General features: G+C 42.5%; 1 protein-coding gene across 36 annotated transcripts in view; it reads left to right on the top strand.

Moving 5' to 3' along the window:
- ptprc (protein tyrosine phosphatase receptor type C) overlaps positions 1 to 23,970 on the top strand; it is a 287,098-nt gene extending 263,128 nt beyond the window's left edge. For 35 of the 36 annotated variants that reach the window (XM_069937885.1, XM_069937884.1, XM_069937913.1 and 32 more), the window contains 4 exons: positions 903 to 1,022; positions 3,437 to 3,606; positions 12,967 to 13,102; positions 21,495 to 22,050. In XM_069937885.1, the coding sequence (XP_069793986.1) occupies positions 903 to 1,022; positions 3,437 to 3,606; positions 12,967 to 13,102; positions 21,495 to 21,755 (687 nt within the window). In that variant the 3' untranslated portion in view covers positions 21,756 to 22,050. Of the gene's footprint in view, positions 1 to 902; positions 1,023 to 3,436; positions 3,607 to 12,966; positions 13,103 to 21,494; positions 22,051 to 23,339 lie in introns of those variants that run through there. The other variant, XR_011357642.1, reaches the window with a different exon arrangement.
- Positions 23,971 to 26,403: the final 2,433 nt, after the last annotated feature.

Below are 26,403 nucleotides of genomic sequence, written 5' to 3' on the forward strand. Positions count from 1 at the left end.
TTCATTTCCACTCATATTGCAGCTCTCAGACCATTTATGATTAACTTAACATGAAATTTGCTCCCCCTGATTGATTCAGTTTTGAGAGTTCAAGAATACAACCATGAAATGCGCAACTTTGTTCCAAAGGTATGGAAAATAATGGATGGGTGGACAGTGAAAGTAAAATTGCATCTTCACTGTTCGACATTAAAAAAAAGTCACAATGCCTCACACCTGCACCCATTTTCTTGGAAGCAGTGGGTTCTCTTTGTAAACAGATGAAGAACTGCCAGGTTTGAGATGTGGCATTTGTGAGCGATGGGATGTTGGTGGATGTAAGTTCACTTAGAAACATTTGTAAATCATATCTTTGAAGGGCTGGTTCATATCATATACTCAGGCCCAATTTTAAACATTATTTTGAATTGAGCAATTCACTGGGTACTTCACAATATTTTGAGTACTGAAGAATATCCATGGTGTAGGAACAAATTCCAAATGTTCCTTTGCCAACAGTTTTGTAAGTAACCAACAGAGAAGTTATCACATCAAAGATTTAGATGTGAAGAACAGTCAGATTTAGATCAAATTCCTATCCATTCCTCCTGGAATGCTTCCCAGGAGACTTTTGGAAAAGGTATGGACATTCTGAGCTAATCTCCTGATGATAGTTTTGCCACCTGCAACACACCACTTTCCATGTAGATGTACTTTTCCTCCAGGTAGTTTGTACTTCAGGAAAATTACCAAAGTAATGAAGAAATGTTGGCAAATGCAGCCAAGCAGGACAGGTGCTGTGAGCTACAGTGTGCAGCGTCATTCAATTTACTCCTTTTATTCCGAATACCTAAATGTTTTTTATAAATGTTAATATTAAATAATAAATGTTAAATAAAAATAATTTATCTTATTCTTTTCAGGATTCCACAAAATATTGGGAAAATGGAAAGAAAACTTATGAAGACATTGAGGTTAATTTGTCTGATTCCAATGATCAGCCAGAGTTTATTATTCGTGCCTTTGAAATAAAACATGTAAAGGTAAATCCTGTAATGATATCTGAAGGTTTAAATATATATTCACTGTTTTCCCTCACTCTGGAGTGCACAAAGAGTCAATTTAATTCCAAAGGAAAGCTGAAAACTATTTCTCTTCCTGCAGGGCATTGAATTGATGCAACAAATAATTGACATTAAATTGGATGAGGGTAACATTTTGGTAATCCTGAAACCAGTTGAAGGACAAAGTAATATTTAGAAGGTGACTGGTTAGTTGCCTCTTGCTCGCAGAAAGTACTATGTCATCAGGAAATATATTTTCTAAAAGGTCAAACCTGAAAACATGATTAGTCTAAAATAAAATATGAGAGCTTCTTGAGAAAGGCACTTTGCAAGATGTTCTGTTCCTCAAGTGAGAAACCGTTGGTAAGGAATGTTAGTCAGGGAACATTGAAGTGCAGATGGAAATACCTGGAAACCTAGATTGTATCTCTCTTTCTATCTGCTCTGTGATCTATCTCACACCGTTTGTTCTTCCCTCTCTATGAGGTAGTGAATGCTGTGACTAATATACAGAATGATGACTGTGTCAATTTGTTTTTTCCTTGTCAATTAAATTCCTGAACATCATCTAAATTGAACACTGTCTAAACTATCCCAGTCAATATTCCACTTCCACTACCGACAATTTTCCATGATACAGTATCAAAGTAATTGTTCTTATTTAAGTTAAGACATGAGTTCACCCTTAAAATGTGCCCAGAATTTTATCTTGTTATGATCACCATTCCTTATTTAACTACAGTATGTATTGTGAAACCAGCATCATTATACATGGACCAAATCTAAAATAGCCTGTTCTCAAAATGGTTCAGTAATTTACTGCTCTAAAAAAGCAATCTCTGAGATAAATTCCTCTTCTGCAGTATCCTTGCCAGTTTGATTAGTTGAATCAGTATGAAGATTAAAGTCACCCTTAACAACTACAGTGCCATTCTTGTATATCAATGATATTTACCCCTTTTGGCTCTCTCTCATTAGGAAGTAGAATCTTGGGGGGCTTTGAAATTCCCACCCATGACTTTTATCTCCCAATATTCATTATTTCCTCCCAAACCAATTCCACATGATTATCCACTGTATCTGTTTCAATATTCTGCAATGTGCTGACACTTCCTTGATTTACAATGCTACCCATTTCCTATCTCTTTTTGCTATTCTTTTGGAATCTTGAGCAACTTGGAATATTGACTGCATCGTCCTAGTCATGGTGTAACCTTTTCTGTCTCCTAGCTATTTGATAAAACTCATTATTATTTGAGCTGTCAACTCATTTATATTTTGAAAATGTTGTAAGAATTCAGATGAAGGGTGTTAACCTTTAACTTTTTATACTTTTTTAAGGCAAATTTGTCTTTCTGCAGCACACCTTTGCTGATATTTTCTGCCCCTAACTGTTGTGTCTTAATGTTTATTCCATTCCCCCCCCCCACCTCGTTATTCCCAAATTACTCTCAAATTTCTTTTTGATTTGTTAAAGTTTCTATCACTTCAATCCTTCCTCTTTAATTAGTTTAAAACCTTTTCTACAAGCCCATAGATCCCAGCATGGTTCACATGAAGCCCTTTTCAAAACTACTGCTGCAATACACAAATGTGGTGGAGGACCTCAGCAGGTCACACCGCATTGCAGTTGATCCCAGCATCTCCAGATTTTCTTGTTTAACTCAAAGAAGCAGCTCCCTTCTTTCCCCATGCAAGTGCCAGTGCCCCATGAATTGGAACCTGTTGCACTCAAGCAGATAAAATGATTCATTTTAAAATTGTGTAAATTTAAATTTAGAGATACAACATGGTAAGAGGCCATTTTGGCCCATGAGTCCGTGCCGCCCAATTTACACCCCATTAAGCTACACCCCCGGCATATTTTGAATGATGGGAGGAAACTTGAGGCCCCAGAGAAAGCACATGCAGACTCTGGGAAAATGTGCAAACTCCATACAGACAGCACAGGATTCCAACCCAAGTTCAGTCCCACTTGCTGGTGCTGTAAAGGTGTTGCACGAACTGCTACGTCAACTAGGCCACCCTAATGTGGCACATGAGACCAGAAAACTCAAATGTGATGGTCTTGTGACTTAAATTGTGTGTGTAATACCATGCACAATTTATTTTTAATCAATGAAAGTAGATTGAATATACATATTCAGTGTGGATTTGATGCCAAAGATACAACTGTCATTTATTGAATGGAAAATACTTAGAAATAAATTGTCTAGACAAAATAAATGTAAAAAAATGCAGAGGCTGGAAGTCTGAAATAAAACATCAAATTTTGGAAAGATTTGAAAGTCAGCTTCATGAGTGCAAGAATAGAATTAACAATTCAGGTTCAAGACTCTCATTGAGTTTAGTCAAAAATGGGCTTTTGACATAGCTCTTTATTATTTTTTTAGAAGGAAGCAACTCAGAAAGTGTATCAGTATCATTTCCATGACTGGGATGAATCAGAGCTTCCTCAAAATTCCACTAACTTGATCAACATGATGAGGAGCATCAAGAAAAAACTGTCGATGCTTCAAGATGCAGAAAGTAATATGGAACCAACCATCATCACACATTGCAGGTAAACAACTTACTGGTCATTGACAACAAATGTCATTTTAAATGTTTTTAAGATCATGCATTATTTCCAGAGGAAAAAATGGAGCTAAATAGTTCTATTTGTTTGTGTATCTTTTATTGTAAGAATTATCTCCCAGTTCTGGGGAAATGAAGATTTCCATGACAAGCAATCACCTCAAATTTGACCAATTTTATTAAAGTACAATCAGATATTGACCTATATCTATGATAGTTTTTACCCATGATTTACTTCACCAGAAAACCAGCTGTAAAACCATCCAGCATGAAATAATTCATTTCCTATTCATATTACTTCCTTGATAGTCCAAAAGAAATGTAGATTTAATTTGGTTCAATTAAAGTCTCACTGAGAAGCTGAGTTATGACAAGCCAAACATTAAAAGAATGAGAATTGCAGCACCTCAATTTAGGTTACATTCAAAAGCTAGTTCCAGTGTAAGATTGATGGGCTAAAAATACACGGTGTCAATAGAGCTTCTCAGGACACCTGAATCAAATGCATTACCACTGTTCAGCAAAACTTCCATCAGTTCCACAGTGAGAGATGAAGCATTCATTTGTGTTTTAGTCCACAGTAAAATCAGCCTTTTGCCAAAGAGAAGTTCAGCACTCACAAAATTAATGTGAAAATTTTGGCGCTCACAAATGTGGACTTAAATATAGAAATCTGCAGGTTGCTTTCGGATTTGCCCAATTCCACTACAGGCTTCATTTTAACTCAGTGTTCGTGGAATGGGGAAAGGTATGACATTGCATTGTCCCCAACTAGATGACACTAAAATTTCTGTAAAAGTTTGGCCTACCCATTAATAAGAAAGTTTTATTTTCATGGCATGTTAAGTCATGGCATGTTAATGATTACTAACTCAAAACATTAGCTTTCAAAATGTCTCATCTCATTTGTTTCTATTTTAATTATTCTGAATATTTTTTGCATGGCTTCGTGTACGAAGATTTATAGAGGGGTAATGTCCACGTCAGCTGCAGGCTCGTTTGTGGCTGACAAGTCCAATGCGGGACAGGCAGACACGGTTGCAGCGGTTGCAAGGGAAAATTGGTTGGTTGGGATTGGGTGTTGGGTTTTTCCTCCTTTGTCTTTTGTCAGTGAGGTGGGCTCTGCAGTCTTCTTCGAAGGAGGTTGCTGCCCGCTGAACTATGAGGTGCCAAGATGCACGATTTGAGGTGAGATCAGCCCACTGGCGGTGGTCAATGTGGCAGGCACCAAGAGATTTCTTTAGGCAGGCTTTGTACCTCTTCTTTGGTGCACCTCTGTCTCGGTGGCCAGTGGAGAGCTCGCCATATAACGTGATCTTGGGAAGGCGATGGTCCTCCGTTCTGGAGACGTGACCCACCCAGCGCAGCTGGATCTTCAGCAGCATGGATTTGATGCTGTCGGCCTCTGCCATCTCGAGTACTTCAATGTTGGAGATGAAGGCGCTCCAATGAATTTTGAGGATGGAGCGGAGACAACGCTGGTGGAAGCGTTCTAGGAGCCGTAGGTGATGCCGGAAGAGGACCCATGATTTGGAGCCGAACAGGAGTGTGGGTATGACAACGGCTCTGTATACGCTAATCTTTGTGAGGTTTTTCAGTTGGTTGTTTTTCCAGACTCTTTTGTGTAGTCTTCCAAAGGCGCTATTTGCCTTGGCGAGTCTGTTGTCTATCTCGTTGTCGATCCTTGCATCCGATGAGATAAGTAAACTGGTTGACCGTTTTGAGTTTTGTGTGCCCGATGGAGATGTGGGGGGGCTGGTTGTCATGGTGAGGAGTTGGCTGATGGAGGACCTCAGTTTTCTTCAGGCTGACTTCCAGGCTAAACATTTTGGCAGTTTCCGCAAAACAGGACGTCAAGCGCTGAAGAGCTGGCTCTGAATGGGCAACTAAAGTGGCATCGTCTGCAAAGAGTAGTTCACGGACAAGTTACTCTTGTGTCTTGGTGTGAGCTTGCAGGCGCCTCAGATTGAAGAGACTGCCATCCGTGCGGTACTGGATGTAAATAGCGTCTTCATTTGTTGAGGTCTTTCATGGCTTGTTTCAGCATCATGCTGAAGAAGATTGAAAAGAGGGTTGGTGCGAGAACGCAGCCTTGCTTCATGCCATTGTTAATGGAGAATGGTTCAGAGAGCTCATTTCTCTATCTGACCCGACCTTGTTGGTTTTCGTGCAGTTGGATAACCATATTGAGGAACTTTGGGGGGCATCCGAGGCACTCTAGTATTTGCCAAAGCCCTTCCCTGCTCACGGTGTCGAAGGCTTTGGTGAGGTCAACAAAGGTAATGTAGAGTCCTTTGTTTTGTTCTCTGCATTTTTCTTGGAGCTGTCTGAGGGCAAAGACCATGTCAGTAGTTCCTCTGTTTGCGCGAAAGCCGCACTGTGATTCTGGGAGAACAGTCTCGGCAACACTAGGTATTATTCTATTTAGGAGAATCCTAGCAAAGATTTTGCCTCCAATGGAGAGCAGAGTGATTCCCCTGTAGTTTGAGCAGTCTGATTTCTCACCTTTGTTTTTGTACAGGGTGATGATGATGGCATCACTAAGGTCATGAGGCAGCTTTCCTTGGTCCCAGCAGAGCTTGAAAAACTCATGCAGTTTGGCATGCAGAGTTTTGCCGCCAGCCTTCCAGACCTCTGGGGGGATTCCATCCATACCTGCTGCTTTGCCACTTTTCAGTTGTTTAATTGCCTTATATGTCTCTTCCCGGGTGAGGACCTCATCCAGCTCTAGCCTTAGGGGCTGTTGAGGGAGCTGGAGCAGGGTGGATTCTTGGACTGAGCGGTTGGCACTGAAAAGAGATTGGAAGTGTTCTGATCATCAGTTGAGGATGGAGATCTTGTCGCTGAGGAGGACTTTGCCGTCTGAGCTGCGCAGTGGACTTTGGAATTGGGGTGAGGGGCCGTACACAGTCTTTAGAGCCTCATAAAAACCCCTGAAGTCGCCAATGTTTGCGTTGAGCTGGGTTCGTTTGGCGAGGCTAGTCCACCACTCATTTTGGATCTCCCGGAGTTTGCGCTGAAGATTGCTGCATGCGCAATGAAAGGCTCGTTTCTTCTCTGGCCAGGACGGCTTTGCAAGGTGAGCCTGGTAGGCAGCTCGCTTCTTTGCCAGCAGCTCCTGGACTTCCTGGTTGTTTTCGTCGAACCAGTCCTTGTTTTTCCTGGAGGAGAAGCCCAGTACCTCTTCAGTAGATTGCAGTATGGCAGTCTTCAGCTGATCCCAGAGGGTTTCAGGGTATGAGTCCATGAGGCGGATTGCATCCTCGAGCTTTGCTTTGAGGTTTGCCTGGAAGTTTCCTCTCACTTCGTCTGACTGCAAGTTTCCAACATTGAACCTCTTTCTGGGGGCTTTACTGTTCCTGGACTTTGGCTTGAAGTGAAGGTTGAGCTTGCAGCGAACCAGCCTGTGGTCAGTGTGGCATTCTGCGCTGGGCATGACCCTGGTGTTGAGCACATCTCGTTTGTCTCTTTCTCGCACCAGGATGTAGTCCAGGAGGTGCCAGTGTTTGGATCGGGGATGCATCCAGGTAATCTTAAGGCTGTCCCTCTGCTGAAAAAGGGTGTTTGTAATGACAAGCCACTGTTCTGCGCAGAGCTCCAACAGGAGGCGCCCGTTGTCGTTGCACTTGCCGACACCATGCTTGCCCAGGATTCCTGGCCAGGTTTCTGAGTCTTTGCCGACGCGAGCGTTGAAGTTGCCAAGGATGACAACCTTGTCGGCTGTTGGGGTGAGTTGAATGAGGTCGTACAGATCAGTGTAGAACTTGTCCTTTTCTGCTGGTTCCACCTGGAGGGTTGGAGCATTGACACTGATGAGGGTGATACGATGCTTGTTTTTGAAGGGGGAGTCGCATGGACATGATCCAGTCCGAGTGGCCTGTCGGGAGGTTTTCGAGTTTGGAGGCAATGGAGTTCTTGACCATGAAGCCTACACCAGATAGGCGTCGTTCATCCATAGGTTTGCCAGACCAGTAGAGTGTGTAGCCCGCGCCGCGTTCTTGGAGGCTGCCTACATCTTGAAGGCAGACTTCACTGAGAGCGGCTATGTCGATGTCAAGTCTGAGGAGTTCATGTGCAATGAGGGCAGACCAACGTTCAGGTCGGTGGCTGTCAGCCTTGTCTAGCATGGTTCTGATGTTCCAGCATGCTAGCCTGAGATTGTGAGCATCTTTTGAGGGGGAGGACGTGGAGGGGGAGGACGTGGACCTGTCCTCGGGTCTGCGCAAAGGAGCTTTTAGGTGGAGTGCAGTGTGCGCAGTACTGGCCCCACCCTTTACACCCATGGTTCGTGTGCCGTGGCCAAGCAAGCTGGGACGTGGCAGCGAGGTCCTTGGGTCATAGGTTTTATATCGGAGTGACCTTCTCCTATGCAGGTTTCTTACCCGGGCTGAAGGAGCCTGCCTCCCCTCCTAGGTCGGACCATACCTGGTCGCAAATCACCTGTAGACATGGCCTAGGTAAGTTTAATTGGGTTCTCTAACTACCTCTGAGGTAGGTCAGGGACCCGGTTGGATTCTGACGGTGTTGACCGAGTCACACCCTTTCTTACTGCTGTGTAACTGGGGTGTAAAATGTAAAAGGCGAGGGGGAGGCGACAGCCCCGGCCTCGGTAGAGTGAAGCAGGCGGAGGCCCCGGTCCGGGCAGAAACGAGGGGGAGGCGGTGGCCCCGGCCTCGGCAGAGTGAAGCAGGCGGAAGCCCCGGTCTGGGCAGAAAGAAGGAGGCGGCGGCCCCAGTCCAGGCACAGGGAAGGCAGCGGTGGCCCCAATCCGGGCAAAAGCGAGGGGGAGGCGGCGGCCCCAGCCTCAGTAGAGCGAAGCAGGTGGAGGCCCCGGTCCAGGCAGAAAGAAGGAGGCGGCGGCCCCGGTCCGGGCAGAAGCAAGGGGGAGGCGGTGGCTCCGGCCTCGGTAGAGTGAAACAGGCGGAGGCCCCGGTCCAGGCAGAAAGAAGGAGGCGGCGGCCCTGGCCCCAGTCCGAGCAATAAAAATATTACAAATTGATAACCTTATCTTTTATTAAATTTCATCTTATTTTTCTTTCATTTTCAGTCCATGATTTGACAATGAATTATATTAATTGGCTCAGACTTTCCAGAGTCAAAATTTTTCTCAACTTTTTCCAGTATCTACAATCTCCCTCGTTTACCTCCAAGATATCAATGTGATTGATGACAATGCCATACTGTTTCTAGCAATGTTTTGTTCTTATTGCACAAGGGATAGGCACAAAGTCAGAACAATTGCCCATGACATATTGCTGTTTAGAAGGCCAGTGTGAACCAACTTCTTGATTTGCAACAGATCCTTCAATTTGAGCATTTTAAGATTTTACTTGGCTACAGTGAAGAATCAATGTTCACATGAGCCATGTTCCCTGTTGAAGGCACAACATTATCTCATCTTTCCAATCGTCGTAGATGACAGACATAAGGCCCATCAAAATATCTGTGGGAAAAGAGAAGAGAAATTAATTGTGCTGATTTATCTTTTTTATTAATTGGCAATAAAATAGTAAAATGATGACCTATTAGATTTGTGTAGCATTTATGAGATTTAGATTCCTGTCTATATGCTCACTAACTTTCCTGACGATACTATCGACATTTAATTAATTTCTTAACAGTTTAATCCAGTTTAATCTTTGGTATTGTAACAAAGTGCATTGACAAACTACTTTATTTACAAATTAATAATTAACAAAATTACATTGTGCCTCAAAAATATCCTATCAGATGTAGGAGCAGAATTCGGCTATTTTGCCTATCATAACTGATGTACTTTTCCTCTGAACCCCATTCTCCTGACTTTCTCCTCATAATCGTTGACACCTTTACTAATCAAGAACCTATCAATTCTGCTTTAAATGTATCCAATGACTTGGCCTCCACAGCTGTCTGTGGCAAAGAATTCCACAGATTCACTACCCTCTGGCTGAAAAGAAATTCTCTGCTCCTTTATTCTGAGGCTGTACCCTCTGGTCCTACACACTTCCACATATGGAAATATCTTCTCCATATCCACTATCCAGCCCTTTCAATATTTGGTGGGTTACAATGCAATCCCCTGACATTCTTCTAAACTCCTGTCAGTACAGACCCAGAGTCATCAAATGCTCCTCATGTTTTAACCTTCTCATCCCTGGAAAAAAACTTGTAAACCTTCTCTGGACCTTCTCCTAAGTCAGCCCATCTGTTAGTAGATATAAGGCTCAAAAATGGCTCAGAATATTCCAAATATGGTCTGACCAACATTTTATAAAGCCTCAGCATTATATCTTTGCTTTTATATTCTTGCCTTCTCAAAGTGAATGCTAAAATTGCCTTCCTTCCTACTGACTCAATCCATTCAATCCATAGGTTAAGAATTGTGCACCAGGATGCCCAAGTCTATTTTGACCTTTGATTTCTGAATTAATTCCCCATTTAGAAAATAGTATACTTTTTTATTCATTCTTCCAAAGTGCAGGATCATTCCTTCCCTCATCTGTATTACCTCACTTCTCTTGACCTGACCAAATCCTTCTCAGTCTAACTTAGAACCATAAAACCATAGAATATTACAGCACAGAATCAGGCCCCTTCAGCCCTTCTAGTCTGTGCTGAACTATTTTTTTCTGCCTAGTCCCAATGATGTGCATCTAGATCATAGTTTTCCATACCGCTCCCATCCATGTACTTGTCCAAATTCTTCTTAAATGTTAAAATTGAGCCAGCATTCACTAGCTGGCAGCTTGTTCCAAACTCCCACCAATCTTATGTGAAGAAGTTCCCCCTCATGTTCCCTTTAAACATTTTGCCTTTCACCCAACCCACATTTACTCTGTCTATGCATCTCATAATTTTAAATAGCTCTATCAAATCTCCTTTATACACCAGGGGATAAAGTCATAACCTGTTTGACATTTCCCTGTAACTCAGTTCCTGAAGTCTGGACAACATCCTAGTAAATCTCTACCCTCTTTCAAACTTATTGATATCTTTCCTGTAGTTAGGTGACCAAAACTGCACAAAATATTCCAAATTAGCCTCACATCTTATGAAATTTTACCGTAACATTCCAACTCCTGTACTCAATATTTTGATTTTTTGAAGGCCAATATATCAAAAATTCTATTTTAAACCCTACCTACCTGTGATGCCACTTTCAGGAATCCCTCTGTTCCATTGCACTCCTCAGTGCCCTACCATTTACTGTGTATGTCCTTTCTTGGTTTGTCCTTCCAAAATCCAACACCTCACACTTGATTGCATTAAATTCCATCTGCCATTTTGAAGCACATTTTCCCAATAAGTCTAGATCCCTCTGCAAGCTTTGAAAATGTTTGTGGCTGTGCAGAACACCTCCAATTTTTATATCATCTGCAAACTTGCTGATCCAATTTACCACATTATTATCCAGATCATTGATATAGATGACAAATAACAATGGTCCCAGTAGTGATCCCTGAAGCATGCATCTAGTCACAAGTCCTCAGTCTGAAAAGCAATCATCCACCACTACCCTTTGGCTTCTCCCATCCAGACATTGTTGAATCCATTTCACTAATTCACCATGAATACTCACCGTCTGAATCTTCCTGACTAACCTTCCACGTGGGACCTTGTCAAAGAGCTTACTAAAGTCAATGTGGACAGCTTCCACAGCTTTTCTTCATCAACTTTCCTGGTAAACTCCTCGATAAACTCTATAAGATTGGTTAAACATGATCTACTACTCACAAAGCAACGTTTACTATCCGTAATCAGTCCCTGGCTATTGAAATACTAGCATATCCGATCTTTTAGAACACTTTCCAATAATTTATCTACTACTGACATATGGTTCACCAGCCTATAATTTCCAGGATTACTTTTGGAGCCTTTTTTAAACAATGTGAGCTACCCTTCAGTCCTCCAGCACCACACCCATGGCTAAGGACATTTTAAATATTTCTGCTAGAACCCCTACAATTTTTACATTAGCCTCCCTCAATGTCCGAGGGAATATCTTGTCAGGCCCTAGGAATTTATTCACTCTTATTTGGTCTAAGACAGCAAGGACCTCCTCCTCATTTATCTGTATAGATTTCATGATCTCTCTGCTTGCTTTCTTAACTTCTCTCGATTCTGTGCCTGGATGGATGTTTCCTGAATGAAAGTTGATGAAAAAAAAAATTATCTCTTTTGGCTCTATAAATAGCTGACCACTGATCTTCAAGGGATTAATTTTGTACCTTACTATCCTTTTGTTCTTAATATACCTTCAGAAACCCTTAGGATCTTGCTTCACATTGTCTGCCAAAGCAATCACAAGTTTTAGTTTAGCCTTCCTGATTTCTTTGTTGAAGTTTTTCTTGCATCATTTATACTCCTCAAGTACTTCATTTGCTCCACATTGCCTATACTTGCTATATGCCTCTCCTTTTTCCTGAACCAGATCCCCAGCATCCCTCAAAAAACAAAGCTCCTATGCCACTTAGCTTTGTCTTTAATCCTGACAGGAACATACAAACGTTGTACTCTCAAGATGTCACCTTTGAAGATCTTCCACTTACGTTGCCCACCTTTTCCCAAAAACATCCCAATCCATGCATCCTTTCTCATTTCCTCAAAACTTGCCTTTCTCTAGTGTAGAATCTCAACGCAAGGCCCAAACCTATCATTCTCCATAATTAACTTGAACCTAATACTTTCTGATCCATTCTTCCTCAAAGCTACCTGTCCTTTCACCTATCTTTGTATCATCTTCAAATTTGGCCACTCAGCCATCAATTCCATCATATGCAGTATACATAACATGAAATATAGCAGATCCAAAAACAACCCCAACACCACCCAGCTGGTCACCAGCAGCCAGCCAGAAAAGTCTCCTTTATTCCCACTCCTTGTCTTCTGCTAGTCAGCTGATTTTCTATCCATGCTATAACACCATGGACATATCATTCACAATACCAAAGGGTAAACATTTGTGACTGTCTTTTGTCTTTTTGGTTGGGAACATCACCACTGTAAATTGGCTCTCAACAGCTGTTGTTCCTGCATCTTCAGTTAAATGACAGTGAGGCAGTGACTGGCTAATATGACTTCTTCATGATTTTCACATTGGTTTTGTTCAAGACCTTGTGTAGAGCCAAGATAGAAGAAGTTGCCATCCAGTCTTAGTAAGTAAGAAGTATACAGGATGCAGGTTTTTTATCACGACAGCAGAAAGGAATGGTCAGACAAGCATAATAGTGGCAATCTGCTGTACCATCTGACCAACACCATCCCTCCAATCCCACTACTACCTATGGTCAAAGTTTCACACCAATGTGCATGTGCTCTCCTGATAATTTAGATTTATTTACATTGTGAATGTTCTTTCTTTCAGTGATGGAGGCAAGTGTACAGGAATATTCTATGCTCTTTGGAACCTACTTGATAGTGCAGATAGTGAAAATATGATCGATGTTGTCCACACGGTCAAAGCACTGCGCAAGCAAAGACCAGGAATAATCCCTACCTATGTAAGTATTTCTCAGTCCACCCACTCACTGCTTTACTGCACCGAATCTCTGGGAGTTCATCGCCCAGCCTATCATCGCACATATCAGCTGATTATATTCACAACAGAAATAATTTTTTTAGGAAGAGGTTAAGCTGTATGATTTGCAAACTCAAACAAAAACACTACTACCATTGAACAAGTCCAGTGATGGGCAGCCCGATATGTCACAAATACACATGGAAGAGAAGCGAGTGTTTCAAAGCTCTTAGATTCATGAATGTGCAGATCTCTCCAAGACAATGTGAAGCACACAGCCTGACCTGTTTTTACAAAATGCAAAACTGTCAGCTTGATATTGACTACCAATTCTAAACCGAATCCAAGCCTACTAGGACGCACAACCCAAATTTGTAGAGCCATCTTCCAGGATTGATGTCCACAGCAATTCATTCTTCCTCCATACAATTAAAGCATAGAATAATCGTCACCCTACCATACTCATACAACCAAATCCAATTAAATTTAAAATGGCTCATCTTCAAAAATCTCCTCCTTAAGCATGCCCTCCCCCACCTCTAGTTTAAATTCCATATGGAATATTTTGGAAGATCAAGAACCAAGACCAAGAATATGGCAGGATATTGCTCTGTTGGTTATTTACAGTGCAGTATTGTCCTAAAATGTAAGTCTAGAACCACTTACATTGGGCCCAGGAGTATTTCACAATCATTGAATTCAAAAAGAAATGTGAGAGTAGTGCTGGTGTACAACTGGACCACTCAGCCCTATGACACTGCACCACCATTCAATGCATTTGGGGCAGATCATGAGACTTCAGTCCCCCATTTGTGTTTTCTCTCCATATCCTTTAATACCTTTAACCATTAGGTCAGATCCATCTCTCTTTTGAATATTGCTAATTGCCCAGACTCTACAACTTCCTGTGGCAGTAAGTTTCTGAAGTAAAAACTTTGAGTGAAGTGGTTTCTTCTCATCTCAGTCTTACTCTTAATCCTTAACGGTGACTCTTTTTTCTGGGGTTCCCCAACATTAGGAACATTCTTCTTGCATCTAATCTGCCTAGTCCTGTCAGAATTTTACATTTCAAAGAGATTCCCTCTCATTCTTCTAAATTTAAATGACCATAATCCTTGTCTATCCAATAGTTATTCATTTGTCATTACCAAGAATCTGTCTGGTAAATCTTCACTGCACTCTCTCAATAATCAAAATGCCCTCCCTCAAAGAGGAGATCTAAACTGTATACAATACTCAAGGTGTGGGATCAGCAACTGCAGGGAGACCTCCCTGTTTGTATATTCAATGAAGACCACATAGAACATTACAGTACAGTACAGACTTGTCGATCCACGCTGTTGTGCCGATCCATACATACCTAACAAAAGAAAAGGCTAGACCAACCCTACCGCATGATCCTCTATTTTACTTTTATCCATGTGTCTATCTAAGAATCTCTTAAATGTCCCTATTATCCTAGCCTCCAACACCACTCCTGGCAATACATTCCAGGCACCCATAACTCTGTCTGAATAAACTTAACCCTAATGTCTCCCCTAAACTTTCCATCCTTCATTTTGAACAGATGCCATTTGCATTCTTCACTGGTGTATTTGTATTCCCACCTTCAATGACTAATGCACAATGACACTAAGGCCTCATTGCAGCTCCCCTATTCCTAATTTGTCACTTATCTGAAAATAATCTGTTTGCCTGTTATTGCCACAAAACCTAACATTTATCTACATTATACTCTTATATTTAGTTATAGAAACAAACTTAAACATTGTTGTGTTGGTTTCACAGAGAGATGAGTCAGGACACAAATGTTACAATCACATGTAACTTTAATTAACACATGGGAGACAAACAGGGGAGAATGTTATTTCACTTAAGCAATGATATAAACATTTACCTCAGACCTAGGTTGGACTCTGACAGTAGTGAACCTATATTCGGTGCACTCACACTACAAACAAGGACTCTTACACACACAAGGTTCCCTATATCAATGGGGGTGCAGCTCTCTGGAAACACTGATCTATCGCAATACTACAGCTCAGCATCAGTATAGCGCATACATTACCCACGACACTTCCATGATGTCCACAGTAGTGACCTGGCATTGAGCGGTGTCCTTGGACCACGAAGCAGAGAGAAAGAATGTGCTGCGCATTGGTGCTATATACAGTGCTAGTCAGTGCTTCCAGCCAATAATGACCCTAGGTGATTTAAACTAACGTACGGCAAGGTGGGCACTAATGGGTGGCCAGAGTCCAACCTTGATTGACAGGTGATGTGATTTCTGAATAATTTTCAGACAGGGAGGATATGTGACCACCTTCAATATACACATTCCAGACAGGCAGGGAGGCCATATTTCCTCCAGAAACAGTGTTCTACCTCTCGGAAGTCATATTATTCTGCAATCGCTACGAAGACGATCTATGTACATGCTATAACTATTAAAAAAAAAGGAAAAAGAAAAAAAGAACAAAAATATGTTCAAAATAGATACCAATCAACCGGCTCGATACATATACACAAGTGCCTTTCATAGGCTCGACAAATTCAATGACCACACCCACCCCATCCCTCACTCCGACCAAACAGGGTCGCTATGTTTCTGATGGAGCAGGATGCTGTGAAAGCACTCCCCAGTGGCAGAGGGGAGGGTAGAGAAAGAAATTTGATTGGTCACTGACTCACGTGCCTGGTTCCTCTGGCTTGGCTAGCAAATGTGAATACCCTTACCACCAATGTCTGCGAGCAGGCAGTGCAGTTATCCATCAGGTGACAGAGCCCTCTCTTGGCTTGAGCATCCCGTGCCTTGGCCTCACGCTTGGGCACTCCCTAAACATAGAGCCCAGATGGCCAGCAGACATATATCCAGGGTGCACCCCGGGGCTCCCTGTTTTCCCGGGCTGTCATCTGACACCGTGATGCCATTCCTGCTCACGTTCTCTTTAAACAGGTGCCACAAATGCCTGTGTTGGATCCCTGTAACAATAGCCAGGAGGAATCAGGACTGCAAGTTAGCCAATTGGTGATTTTAAATAAAAGCTCCACAATCCCCCACGCCATGAGGTATTTGTTTCTGTTAATGGGAGAGCTGAAACGACACTGTCATTGTTAAGTGAAACAAAATTATATATAATGTTTCTTACTAGTGTTTGATCTGTGACATTCTACATATAAACTGTAACTTTGAAGCAATGAACTGTAAATCCAATTCCCTGAGTGTACTTAAAGACATTATTACTTCAGCTCAGGGTGATTAAAAACAAAAAAAATGAAGCAAAAGGACCATTACAAAATCTGCACCCAGAATGCATGTAATAAAAGAGGTGATCAAATATTATTGAGGTTTAGGTTTCCATGTCAACAGCTCTTGCCTGTCTTGCTGAGAGTTCTTTGCATAATAAGTGACAAGTGTTTCTTGCTAGTTGTTGGACAGTGTGATGGCAGGAATCGGTGATGGGACAGCAGCAGTCTGTTTCAATGAGCATTTCATAGACCCTCACATTGAGAAAAAGAAGAGCTTAAAGGCTAGTCTTCTCCTGTGGAGGAGGGTTGGGAGAGCTCAAAAGATAGATTAGTCAGGGGCCACCTCCAATAGGGAGGCTAGTCCAATTCAGAGTGGGCATGCATGGGAAGCTTCACCCAATGCTCTCTTCAGAGAGCATACATATCTCTATAAGCCACCGGCAGGGTAACTTCGCTGAACTTCCCCTCAGCCCTGCAAACTTGAGTGGGTGCTCCCTGTTCTGTGTACTTGAATTCCTACAGGAGGGTAATAGCTTCCAGGACTGCTTTCCTGGTTGCCAGTCCCATGAGGGGAAGACAAGCCTCCAAAATCAAGGAATGCAGTTATGACTAAATAGCCCACCAAGGCTCCAGTCACCTTTGTGCTCCATGGGTAGTGGTGCCCCCATAGATATCCATGATTCCCTTACAATCTGTGTCCCCATGCCAAATTGTGCCTCTGTGGCTGCCCTTGTCAAACTGCATTCTACGAGGGCAGGAAACCTGGCCCAGACCACAGTCACCACCCATTCCCATAAGGTGGTGCCATTATCGACCCCCTTCTGGCGACATACACAAGGCATTGCCAGTCATCTACTGGTAAGATGGACCACCCAGGGCACTTGCTTCCCAATGAGAGAGTAGGAAATTGGGGGCCCCCTCATCTCCCAACTGAAGCAGCAGCATGGCAGGTGTTTGCTTGGCCACTAGTGGGTATCGATCCTCTTGCCTGGTTGCCCCTTAGCAGAGTAGTTCCAGGACTCAATTATCTCACATTAAACATTCCCATCTGAGGTCCCCCCATTTTCAGATACTTCCCCTTTTTGGAGGGTTAGCAGCATGCCCTCATGGCAGGTCTGGGACCACGTGGTCACTGGTCAGGTTTGCAAAGACTCGGCAGGCAGGGAGGAGGACATGTCGTGGGGCTCATTTTCCTTATGGCTATCACATCCATGCACACATGCCAATCCCCCAACCATGTGTCAAACCTTTTCCCCTGCTAGAGAATGCCTCAGACTTTTTCTGGGTCAAACTGCGAGCCAGACCAGTGAGCTACTTGCAGCTGCTGTGTTTCAATCACCTTGAAAGCTGTCTCCATGACTTTAATTTCTAAGTTGGTCACTTGGCCTTGAGCAATCTGCACTGCCTCTTGCAGGGCACAACAGTGATGCCTCTGGGATTCTATCTCCCTATCATTCTATGTATCCTGATTATCCCCACTGGCACCCAAGTAGAGATATCTGTAGGGCTCCCCCACACCTTCCCCACAACCTTGGGAAACACCAGCAACTCCAGGTGGGAGATGAAGTGGTGCCCTGTCTTCTCTCTGTGGGTGTCCAACCATTTGACCAAATTGACTGGCATGGCATGGCTAAACCCCTGATAGTCATTGATCCACTTGGGGATTTTATAATCTGACCCTGGGGTTCCTTCCCTATCTGTGGGTTGTATCCTGCTGCCCCCATTGGTGAGAAGGTACACAATCACACATACACCTGACAGGACATCCACACACATACTAATATGATCTTCTACATTGTTAGTATGATCTTCTACTCCCACATAGTTAAGACTACATGTGTGTCTAGCCAAAAATCTTGCTGCACCAATTGTTGTGCTAAGAAATGTATCATGTTCAATAGGTTTACAGAGAGATGAGTCTAAATACAAGTGTTACAATAACACATAACTTTAATTAACACATAGGAGACAAATAGGGGAGAATGTTGAATGGTAATCGATTACTATTTCACTTAAGTTGGACTCTGACATTAGTGAACCTACTATACTCGACATTAACAATGGCGTGAAGCAAGGCTGTGTTCTCGCACCAACCCTCTTTTCAATCTTCTTCAGCATGATGCTGAACCAAGCCATGAAAGACCCCAAAAATGAAGACGCTGTTTACATCCGGTATCGCACGGATGGCAGTCTCTTCAATCTGAGGCGCCTGCAAGCTCACACCAAGACACAAGAGAAACTTGTCCGTGAACTACTCTTTGCAGACGATGCCGCTTTAGTTGCCCATTCAGAGCCAGCTCTTCAGCGCTTGACGTCCTGCTTTGCGGAAACTGCCAAAATGTTTGGCCTGGAAGTCAGCCTGAAGAAAACTGAGGTCCTCCATCAGCCAGCTCCCCACCATGACTACCAGCCCCCCCACATCTCCATCGGGCACACAAAACTCAAAACGGTCAACCAGTTTACCTATCTCGGCTGCACCATTTCATCAGATGCAAGGATCAACAATGAGATAGACAACAGACTCGCCAAGGCAAATAGCGCCTTTGGAAGACTACACAAAAGAGTCTGGAAAAACAACCAACTGAAAAACCTCACAAAGATAAGCGTATACAGAGCCGTTGTCATACCCACACTCCTGTTCGGCTCCGAATCATGGGTCCTCTACCGGCACCACCTACGGCTCCTAGAACGCTTCCACCAGCGTTGTCTCCGCTCCATCCTCAACATCCATTGGAGCGCTTACATCCCTAACGTCGAAGTACTCGAGATGGCAGAGGTCGACAGCATCGAGTCCACGCTGCTGAAGATCCAGCTGCGCTGGATGGGTCACGTCTCCAGAATGGAGGACCATCGCCTTCCCAAGATCGTGTTATATGGCAAGCTCTCCACTGGCCACCGTGACAGAGGTGCACCAAAGAAAAGGTACAAGGACTGCCTAAAGAAATCTCTTGATGCCTGCCACATTGACCACCGCCAGTGGGCTGATAACGCCTCAAACCGTGAATCTTGGCGCCTCACAGTTTGGCGGGCAGCAACCTCCTTTGAAGAAGACCGCAGAGCCCACCTCACTGACAAAAGGCAAAGGAGGAAAAACCCAACACCCAACCCCAACCAACCAATTTTCCCCTGCAACCGCTGCAATCATGTCTGCCTGTCCCGCATCGGACTTGTCAGCCACAAACGAGCCTGCAGCTGACGTGGACTTTTTACCCCCTCCATAAATCTTCGTCCGCGAAGCCAAGCCAAAGAAAAGATACTCGACATGTTCACTCACTTGAGTACAGACACTACAAACAGGGACTCTTACACACATCTGGTTTCCTGTACCAATGGGGCTGTGGTTCTCTGCAAGTATTGATTTATTGTAATACTACAGATCAGCTTCAGTGGAGTGCACACTTTACCCATGACACTTCCAGTGATGTCCACAGCAGCGACCTGGTGTGGAGTGATGTCCGGGGCTTGAACCACAAGGCAGAGAGAAAGAATGTGCTGTGTTTGGTGATATATACAGTTCTAATAGGTGTTTCTAGCCAATAATGACCCTAAGAGATTTTAGCCAACAGCAAGTGTGCACTAATGGGTGGCCAGAGTCCAACTTTGATTGACAGGTGATGTGGCTTCTGAATAAGTTTCAGGCTGGGAGGATACATGACCACCTGCAACACACACATTCCAGACAGGCAACGAGGCCATATTTCCTCTACTCACAACAGACATATTCCTGGAAGTGATGGCATGAAGCAATATTGTTGTATCAGCCATATGAGATGGATAAGATCCAGTTTATGCAAGTGATTCATTTCAAATTGATCACACAATATTCATCCCTGTGTCAAGACATAAAAGGTAAATTTTATCAGAGGGGTTCTGAGTGGATTAGAACCTGTACTCTGGGCTCCACTGCTAAATTAGATTTGCACTGCAAAACTTGACCCATCTACCCTCCCTGCATCAGATACTTTACCCTCTCCTAGACTAGAAGGGTTGCCAAACTACCTCTGAAGGCTTTGGATTTCCACAGAGCTGTGTCATTGATAGCAATGTTAGCTGGCTCAAGTACATTCAGGAAATAGCAGCAATAGATTATCCAACAGCATTTCCTCATTAGCTACAAAGAATTAATTGTTCTGTCTACCAGCTCTTTACTGTAGTTGCACGTTAGGTTTCATTTTCAATAAAATTTTGTGCACTGATCTTAGCCTCCCCATCTTAGACCTGCATTTGCTAATGCTGAAGTCATTCTTGACCCCATGTAATAAGTTGTCCTGTTTCTTATGCATCTTGCTTTAAATTTAGTGCTAAATCCATCAACATTTATGCAATTTCCTTTCTCTCACTCTTAATTCATTGTAAGCAAAGTGTAGACTTGATATGTATCTCCAAAAGATTTGTAAAACGATCCTTTGAACAGGAGAGGATATCAATACAGATGGGATTCACTGTGCAATTGAATTATCCACCTTTCCTTTAACTATCAGACCTTGATTAGAGAGATCTGCTGTAAGATTTTGAGAAAAGGAGATAAACTACAGTAAAAGTCCTTTGAACTGGTATCTTCTCGACATTGGTACTGGCCTGCTTGATATTCAGAACTATTGAATACAATTTTGTACATAACACAATTTCACCAGTAAATTTAAAGGGAAGTGGGGCCCTGGTGAGTTCCAAGGGAGTGTGGATAAACAGAGCCAGATGAATTTAAAGGGTCTAGAGGAACGAGGATCCCAGTGTGTTAAAGGGTGCAAGGACACAGCATTTAGTGAGCTATTATGATTTTTGAACTATCAGAGTAGATCATTGAAGTTTTATTGCCAGGTTAAAGAGGTTTATCGAAAGAGATTGGATAGTAGTTCCAGCTTTGACTTCATTGTAATTAGGCTAAGAGAATACTCGGGCTCAAGCCCAAAACATTGGTTATGAATCATTATCTTTGCTATATCAAACTGAGTTACTTCAACATTGCGTTTTTACCTCAATCATGGTATCTGCAAACTTTCATGTTTTACTCTAGGACAGTACTTTTTTTGGACAAATTATACACTATTTCTGGGTATAGAATCTGCAATGTTGTGTGCCTTGACATTAAAAAGACAAATAACATCATGCTTGGTCCACTTTGACAGGAGCAGTACCAGTTCCTTTATGATGCTATTGCCAGCTCTTACCCCGTGCAGAATGGGACATTAATGTCTGCCAATGGTCCATCAGAAACTTCAGTTGAGATCATCTCTGAAACCACCTTAGAAGACAAATTCCAGCAAGAAGCTGTCAGAAATCCCTTAGAAAATAAAGAAGAGGTATCTGCAAAGTCTGACAGCAGTAGCAACAAACAACCAACAGAAAATCCATCAAATGGACCCATAATTAGTGATGAAAATGTTTGAGGAAACTGTTGTTGTACATGAAGTCTTGGTACTGAAGCAATGAAATGCCAGAATTGTGGCTATTAATTTCATTTTTACTTTTATGGTCATGAGTTATCACTGGATTCATCCAAAACATTTTCCCTCACATAGACATTTCAAGAATGTCAATCTGCTTGAACGTAAGTATGAATGTATTTTCATGAGAATAGTAGTTCCCTAATTTAAAAATTTATTAAAATGTTTTTGGTCTTTAAAGTTAGACTAGTAACTCCAAAATAAAGCACAGACTTTTTAAAAATGAACTTTTTATATATATCTATATATATCTATATATATAGATAGATAGATAAATATATCTATATATATATCTATATATATAGATATAGATAGATAGATAAATATATCTATATATATATCTATATATAGATATAGATAGATTGATAAATATATCTATATATATATCTATATATATATAGATATATAAATATATATATTTTTTTAATTGTGTGTGAATTGAAAAGCTAAAAGCTAATTTTGCTTCAGGAAATATTATTTTTAGCACTTCATATTTTAAAGTATGGCAAATTTATCATGTTGAGTTTGAAGAAACATGGTGGTTATAAAAAGCTTTGTATAATGTTTAGCTTTATATAATTCATCCATTTTTCATATTGCAAATTATTTTTATAATTGGTTTTCAAAGTTTAAGCTCTGCAGTTGATCTGCTTAAAAATAATGTATATAAACCATCATTACTTACTTTACATCAGAACACGTGTTACTATGTTGAAGCCAACTGATTCTTTGAACCAGATTCAAGATGGTGGCTTATTATTTGTGAATGGAATTATCACAGTTCATTGATACAGACCAAAATCATGCCAAGGTGCAAACTGAATGCAGAAAAAGGCAAAAACCTTTGGGTTCGATTGGTATTTAATCAAACAACAGAAGTCTGATTTCAGATGATAAGTTTGAGTAACTGTGCATCATACAATATCTCTGGGTATTTACGGAAAATACAGAAAATGTCAGGAATGCTTTCTCGACAGGCATTATTTGTGGAAAGAGAAATATGTCATATTTCAGAACTGAGAAAGGAAAAAAAACAAGTTAGTCTATGAGGCAGAGAAATTGGGAATGACAATGGGTGGAACACAAAGGCAATTAGGCTCCTTTCACAGATTTACTAGACTGCCTGAGATAAAATTGGGCTGAGATATCTGACCACTTGTGGAGATGCCAGAGATCATGGCCATTTTTCCAGAGTCGAACTGTGAATCTTGATTGAAAAAGGCCCTGAGAAGAATAAATTTCAGAATCAAATAATATTCCACATTTCCATTTATCAGTGAACAGACAAACAATACTTTCCAACTGAAGCAGGCAAATAACTCTTTGAAAAATTAATTTAAGTCCAGTCTTGTGCAATAGGTCAGTTGATGGTAATCCGTAGTTAACTTCCACAGATTTACTCTATAATGACAATTACTACTTATATTTTTTTTAAGCATTCTTTGTTTCTATTGTTCACTTACAAATAGTTTTCTGGCTTAATGTGAACTTGTTTCCAATTGAGAGTGAAATTTCATCTCACTTCAGGGCTTCAAAATGTTAGAAGAGAAACTTGATTTATTGCATTCCAACTAACATCAACAGCTGAAAGCTGTACAAAGAAGTATGACTTGCATTTGTACAATGCCATTCTATGCCTCAAGACATTCCAAAGAGCTTTACAGCCAATTGAGTAACTTCTGAATTGTTCACATTGTAAGATGGATGGAATGCTGCAACCGATTTCCACACAGCCAGCTGTACAAAACTATATTAATGATTCATAATATATGTTTTTAATAATTCTGTTTGTAAGTTTATATTTTGGCCAAAATACTTTTGATCAATTCCCAAACTCTTCAAAAGGATGTATTGGAACTTTGCCTCGACAGGAGAGAGTGGAAAGGACCAAGTTGATTTCCATTTTATAACAGCTTATTGCATTAGCAGTTGAGGTAAATGCTTCATGTAATGGTTACCAGGAATTTATTTTATCTATTAGGGTTCAAATTGAGTTTTGTATATTTTACACAAGAGTTTGCTATTTAATTTTCCAGATTTTTTTCAACAGCTTAGAATTTTCCAATGCATAATTCTTTAATGCAGATGTACTTTGTAAAAATAAAAAACAAAAATAATTTTGTACTAAGTGTTCTTGAATAAATGAAGTGTCACATAATCATGTTTAGTGTGATCATTGACCTCTGTGCAGTGCAATTCAACACAGGAGTGAACTACCACTATCCCAAATTCTGGGTTCAAGATTTCAGATTTATTGTCTAGTTCATCATGAAATCACATACAACCCTGAGATTCCTTTATTCGTGCAGGTGGAGCAGAATTAACACTAAATGGCAGTGCAAAAAATAAACTGTACACAGCATAAAACATATAGACAAACAAAACTGTGAACAAAATGACGGTGCAATACAAAGGGAACAAGAATAAAATCAATAAAGTGCACATGTAAGGGTCCTTAAATGAGTGTCTGATTGAGTTTGTCATTGAGGAGTCTGATGGTGGAGGGGTAGCAGCTGTTCCTGAACCTGGTGGTGCGAGTCTTCTGGCACCTATACCTCTTTTCTGATGGCAGCAGCGAGAACAGAACATGTGCTGGGTTGCTGCTTCCTGACCACAGCGCTCCCTGTAGATGTGCTTAATAATGTGGAGGGTTTTGCCTGTAATGTCCTGGGCTGTGTCCACTACCTTTTGGAGGGCATTATACTCAGGGGTGTTGGTGTTTCCAGACCATGAAGCAACTGGTCAGCACACTTTCTACCACATCTCTTGTAATGGTATGGATTGTATATAGTCATTGGCCTGTAAAGACTCAGGCTGGCCCGCCCCCTGATGACACTCTCCCCAGGACTCTTCCCCTGTGACCCAGGCCATAAAGTTCGAGCCACCTCTCCCTTCCCTGCACTTCCTTAGCTTGGATCTGGGCCAGCTCAAGTATTATGTACAATAAAGCCTATCTTTCCCCTCAGTCTTTGACTTTGTGATTATCGGGGCAATGGTAGTGCCCAACAATTTATTGTACATAAAATTTTAATGTCACTGGTAATACAGAAGTTGCTGCGCCCCATTCAGCTAGAGGTGGATCCCCAAGTCCCAGGTGCATCAGAACTCTTCAAACAATGGATCAATTGCTTCAACAACTTTCTGGAGGCCGCTGCTGGAGTGGTCGACTCGGATGAGAAGAGGTTGCAAGTCCTACAGGCAAGAGTCAGCCAGAGGGCTTTCCAGGCCATCAGAAACTGCACGACCTGCACCAAGGCAATGGCTGAGCTACGGGCATTATACAAACCCAAAATCAATGAGTTCTACTCCTGTTACCTCCTGGCATCCAGAAAACAGCAGCCTGGTGAGTTGGTAGAAGAGTTCATCTGAGCCCTGATCACACTGGGAAAAGACTGGGGAACCCCACAGTCCCTGTACCAGGGACCCAGTGCGTGGAGGACCTGGTCCGGGACGCTTGTGTGTCGGGATTGAGGTCGGACTATATCTAACAACTTCTCCTCGAGGAGGATCAAATCCCATTGAAATAGGTGATCCAACTGGCCAGGACCTTAGACTTGGCCCAGCGCCACGTGGAGTCGATCGCGGGCAGAAGCGGTCCTATCCAGTATGCGCCGCCGCGAGGGCTGCCATCCTGGGAGTCAGGGACAACCGACCCGACTGCGGCTGCAGTGGCACCGGGATCCTCGAGATGCAACTTCTGTGGGCAGGCAAAACATCTGCAATGTCTCTGCCCCGCGAAAGGAGCTACCTGCTCGGGCTGCAGGAGAAAGGGCCACTATGAATGAGTCTGCAGGTCCACAGCCCCATCCTAAAGCAGCACAGCATGTGTGGCCGAGGAGCTTCCGGTGCTGGCCGCATGCGTGGTAAAGGCAGCGCCATTTTACCCGCTCCCACCTCCATCTTCTATGCAGTGGCAGCTCTCACCACTTCCGCCCCCAATGAGATCACTTCCATCTTCTTCATTGACATTGGCAGCGTGGTTAACATGGAGGCCGCCATCTTGGACATCGGGCCTCCCCACCAACGAAAAACATGACACACCCATCCTGGCATCGATCACCTTGAACCAGGCCAGCCCTCACTGATCACAAACTCCATGATACAGATCGAGGTGAATGGGCACAAATTGAACTGCCTCTTTGATAGTGGAGTACCGAAAGTTTTATCCACCCTGAGGTGGCCCGTAAACTCTTAATACCTATTTGGCTGATGTCAGGATCCGTGTCGATAGCGGCGAAAGTCCAGGGAACTTGTATCCAGGAGTACTGTGTGACATCTCTGACGGTAGGGGGGAGGGAATGTTATATAAAGACTTTCTGTTGTTGCCGATCCTCCTGGTCCTCGACTTCCAGAGTCAGTTCAGGAGTGTGACGATGGCGTTCAGGGGCCCCCAACCGCTGCTCACCATTTGCAAGCCACGACTTATGGGACCCCACCCCCCATCGAGTACCCAGCCTCCAGCATTGACCTGCAGACTCACCATCCTGCAGGTGGTCCCTCCATCACTATTCGCGAACCTCACCCTGGAATGTAAATCGATCGTTACCAAGATTAGGCGCTACAGCACTGAGGATATGGTGTTCATCCGGGC

Source organism: Narcine bancroftii, chromosome 5 (genome assembly GCF_036971445.1).
Source record: "Narcine bancroftii isolate sNarBan1 chromosome 5, sNarBan1.hap1, whole genome shotgun sequence".
Classification (NCBI taxonomy): domain Eukaryota; kingdom Metazoa; phylum Chordata; class Chondrichthyes; order Torpediniformes; family Narcinidae; genus Narcine; species Narcine bancroftii.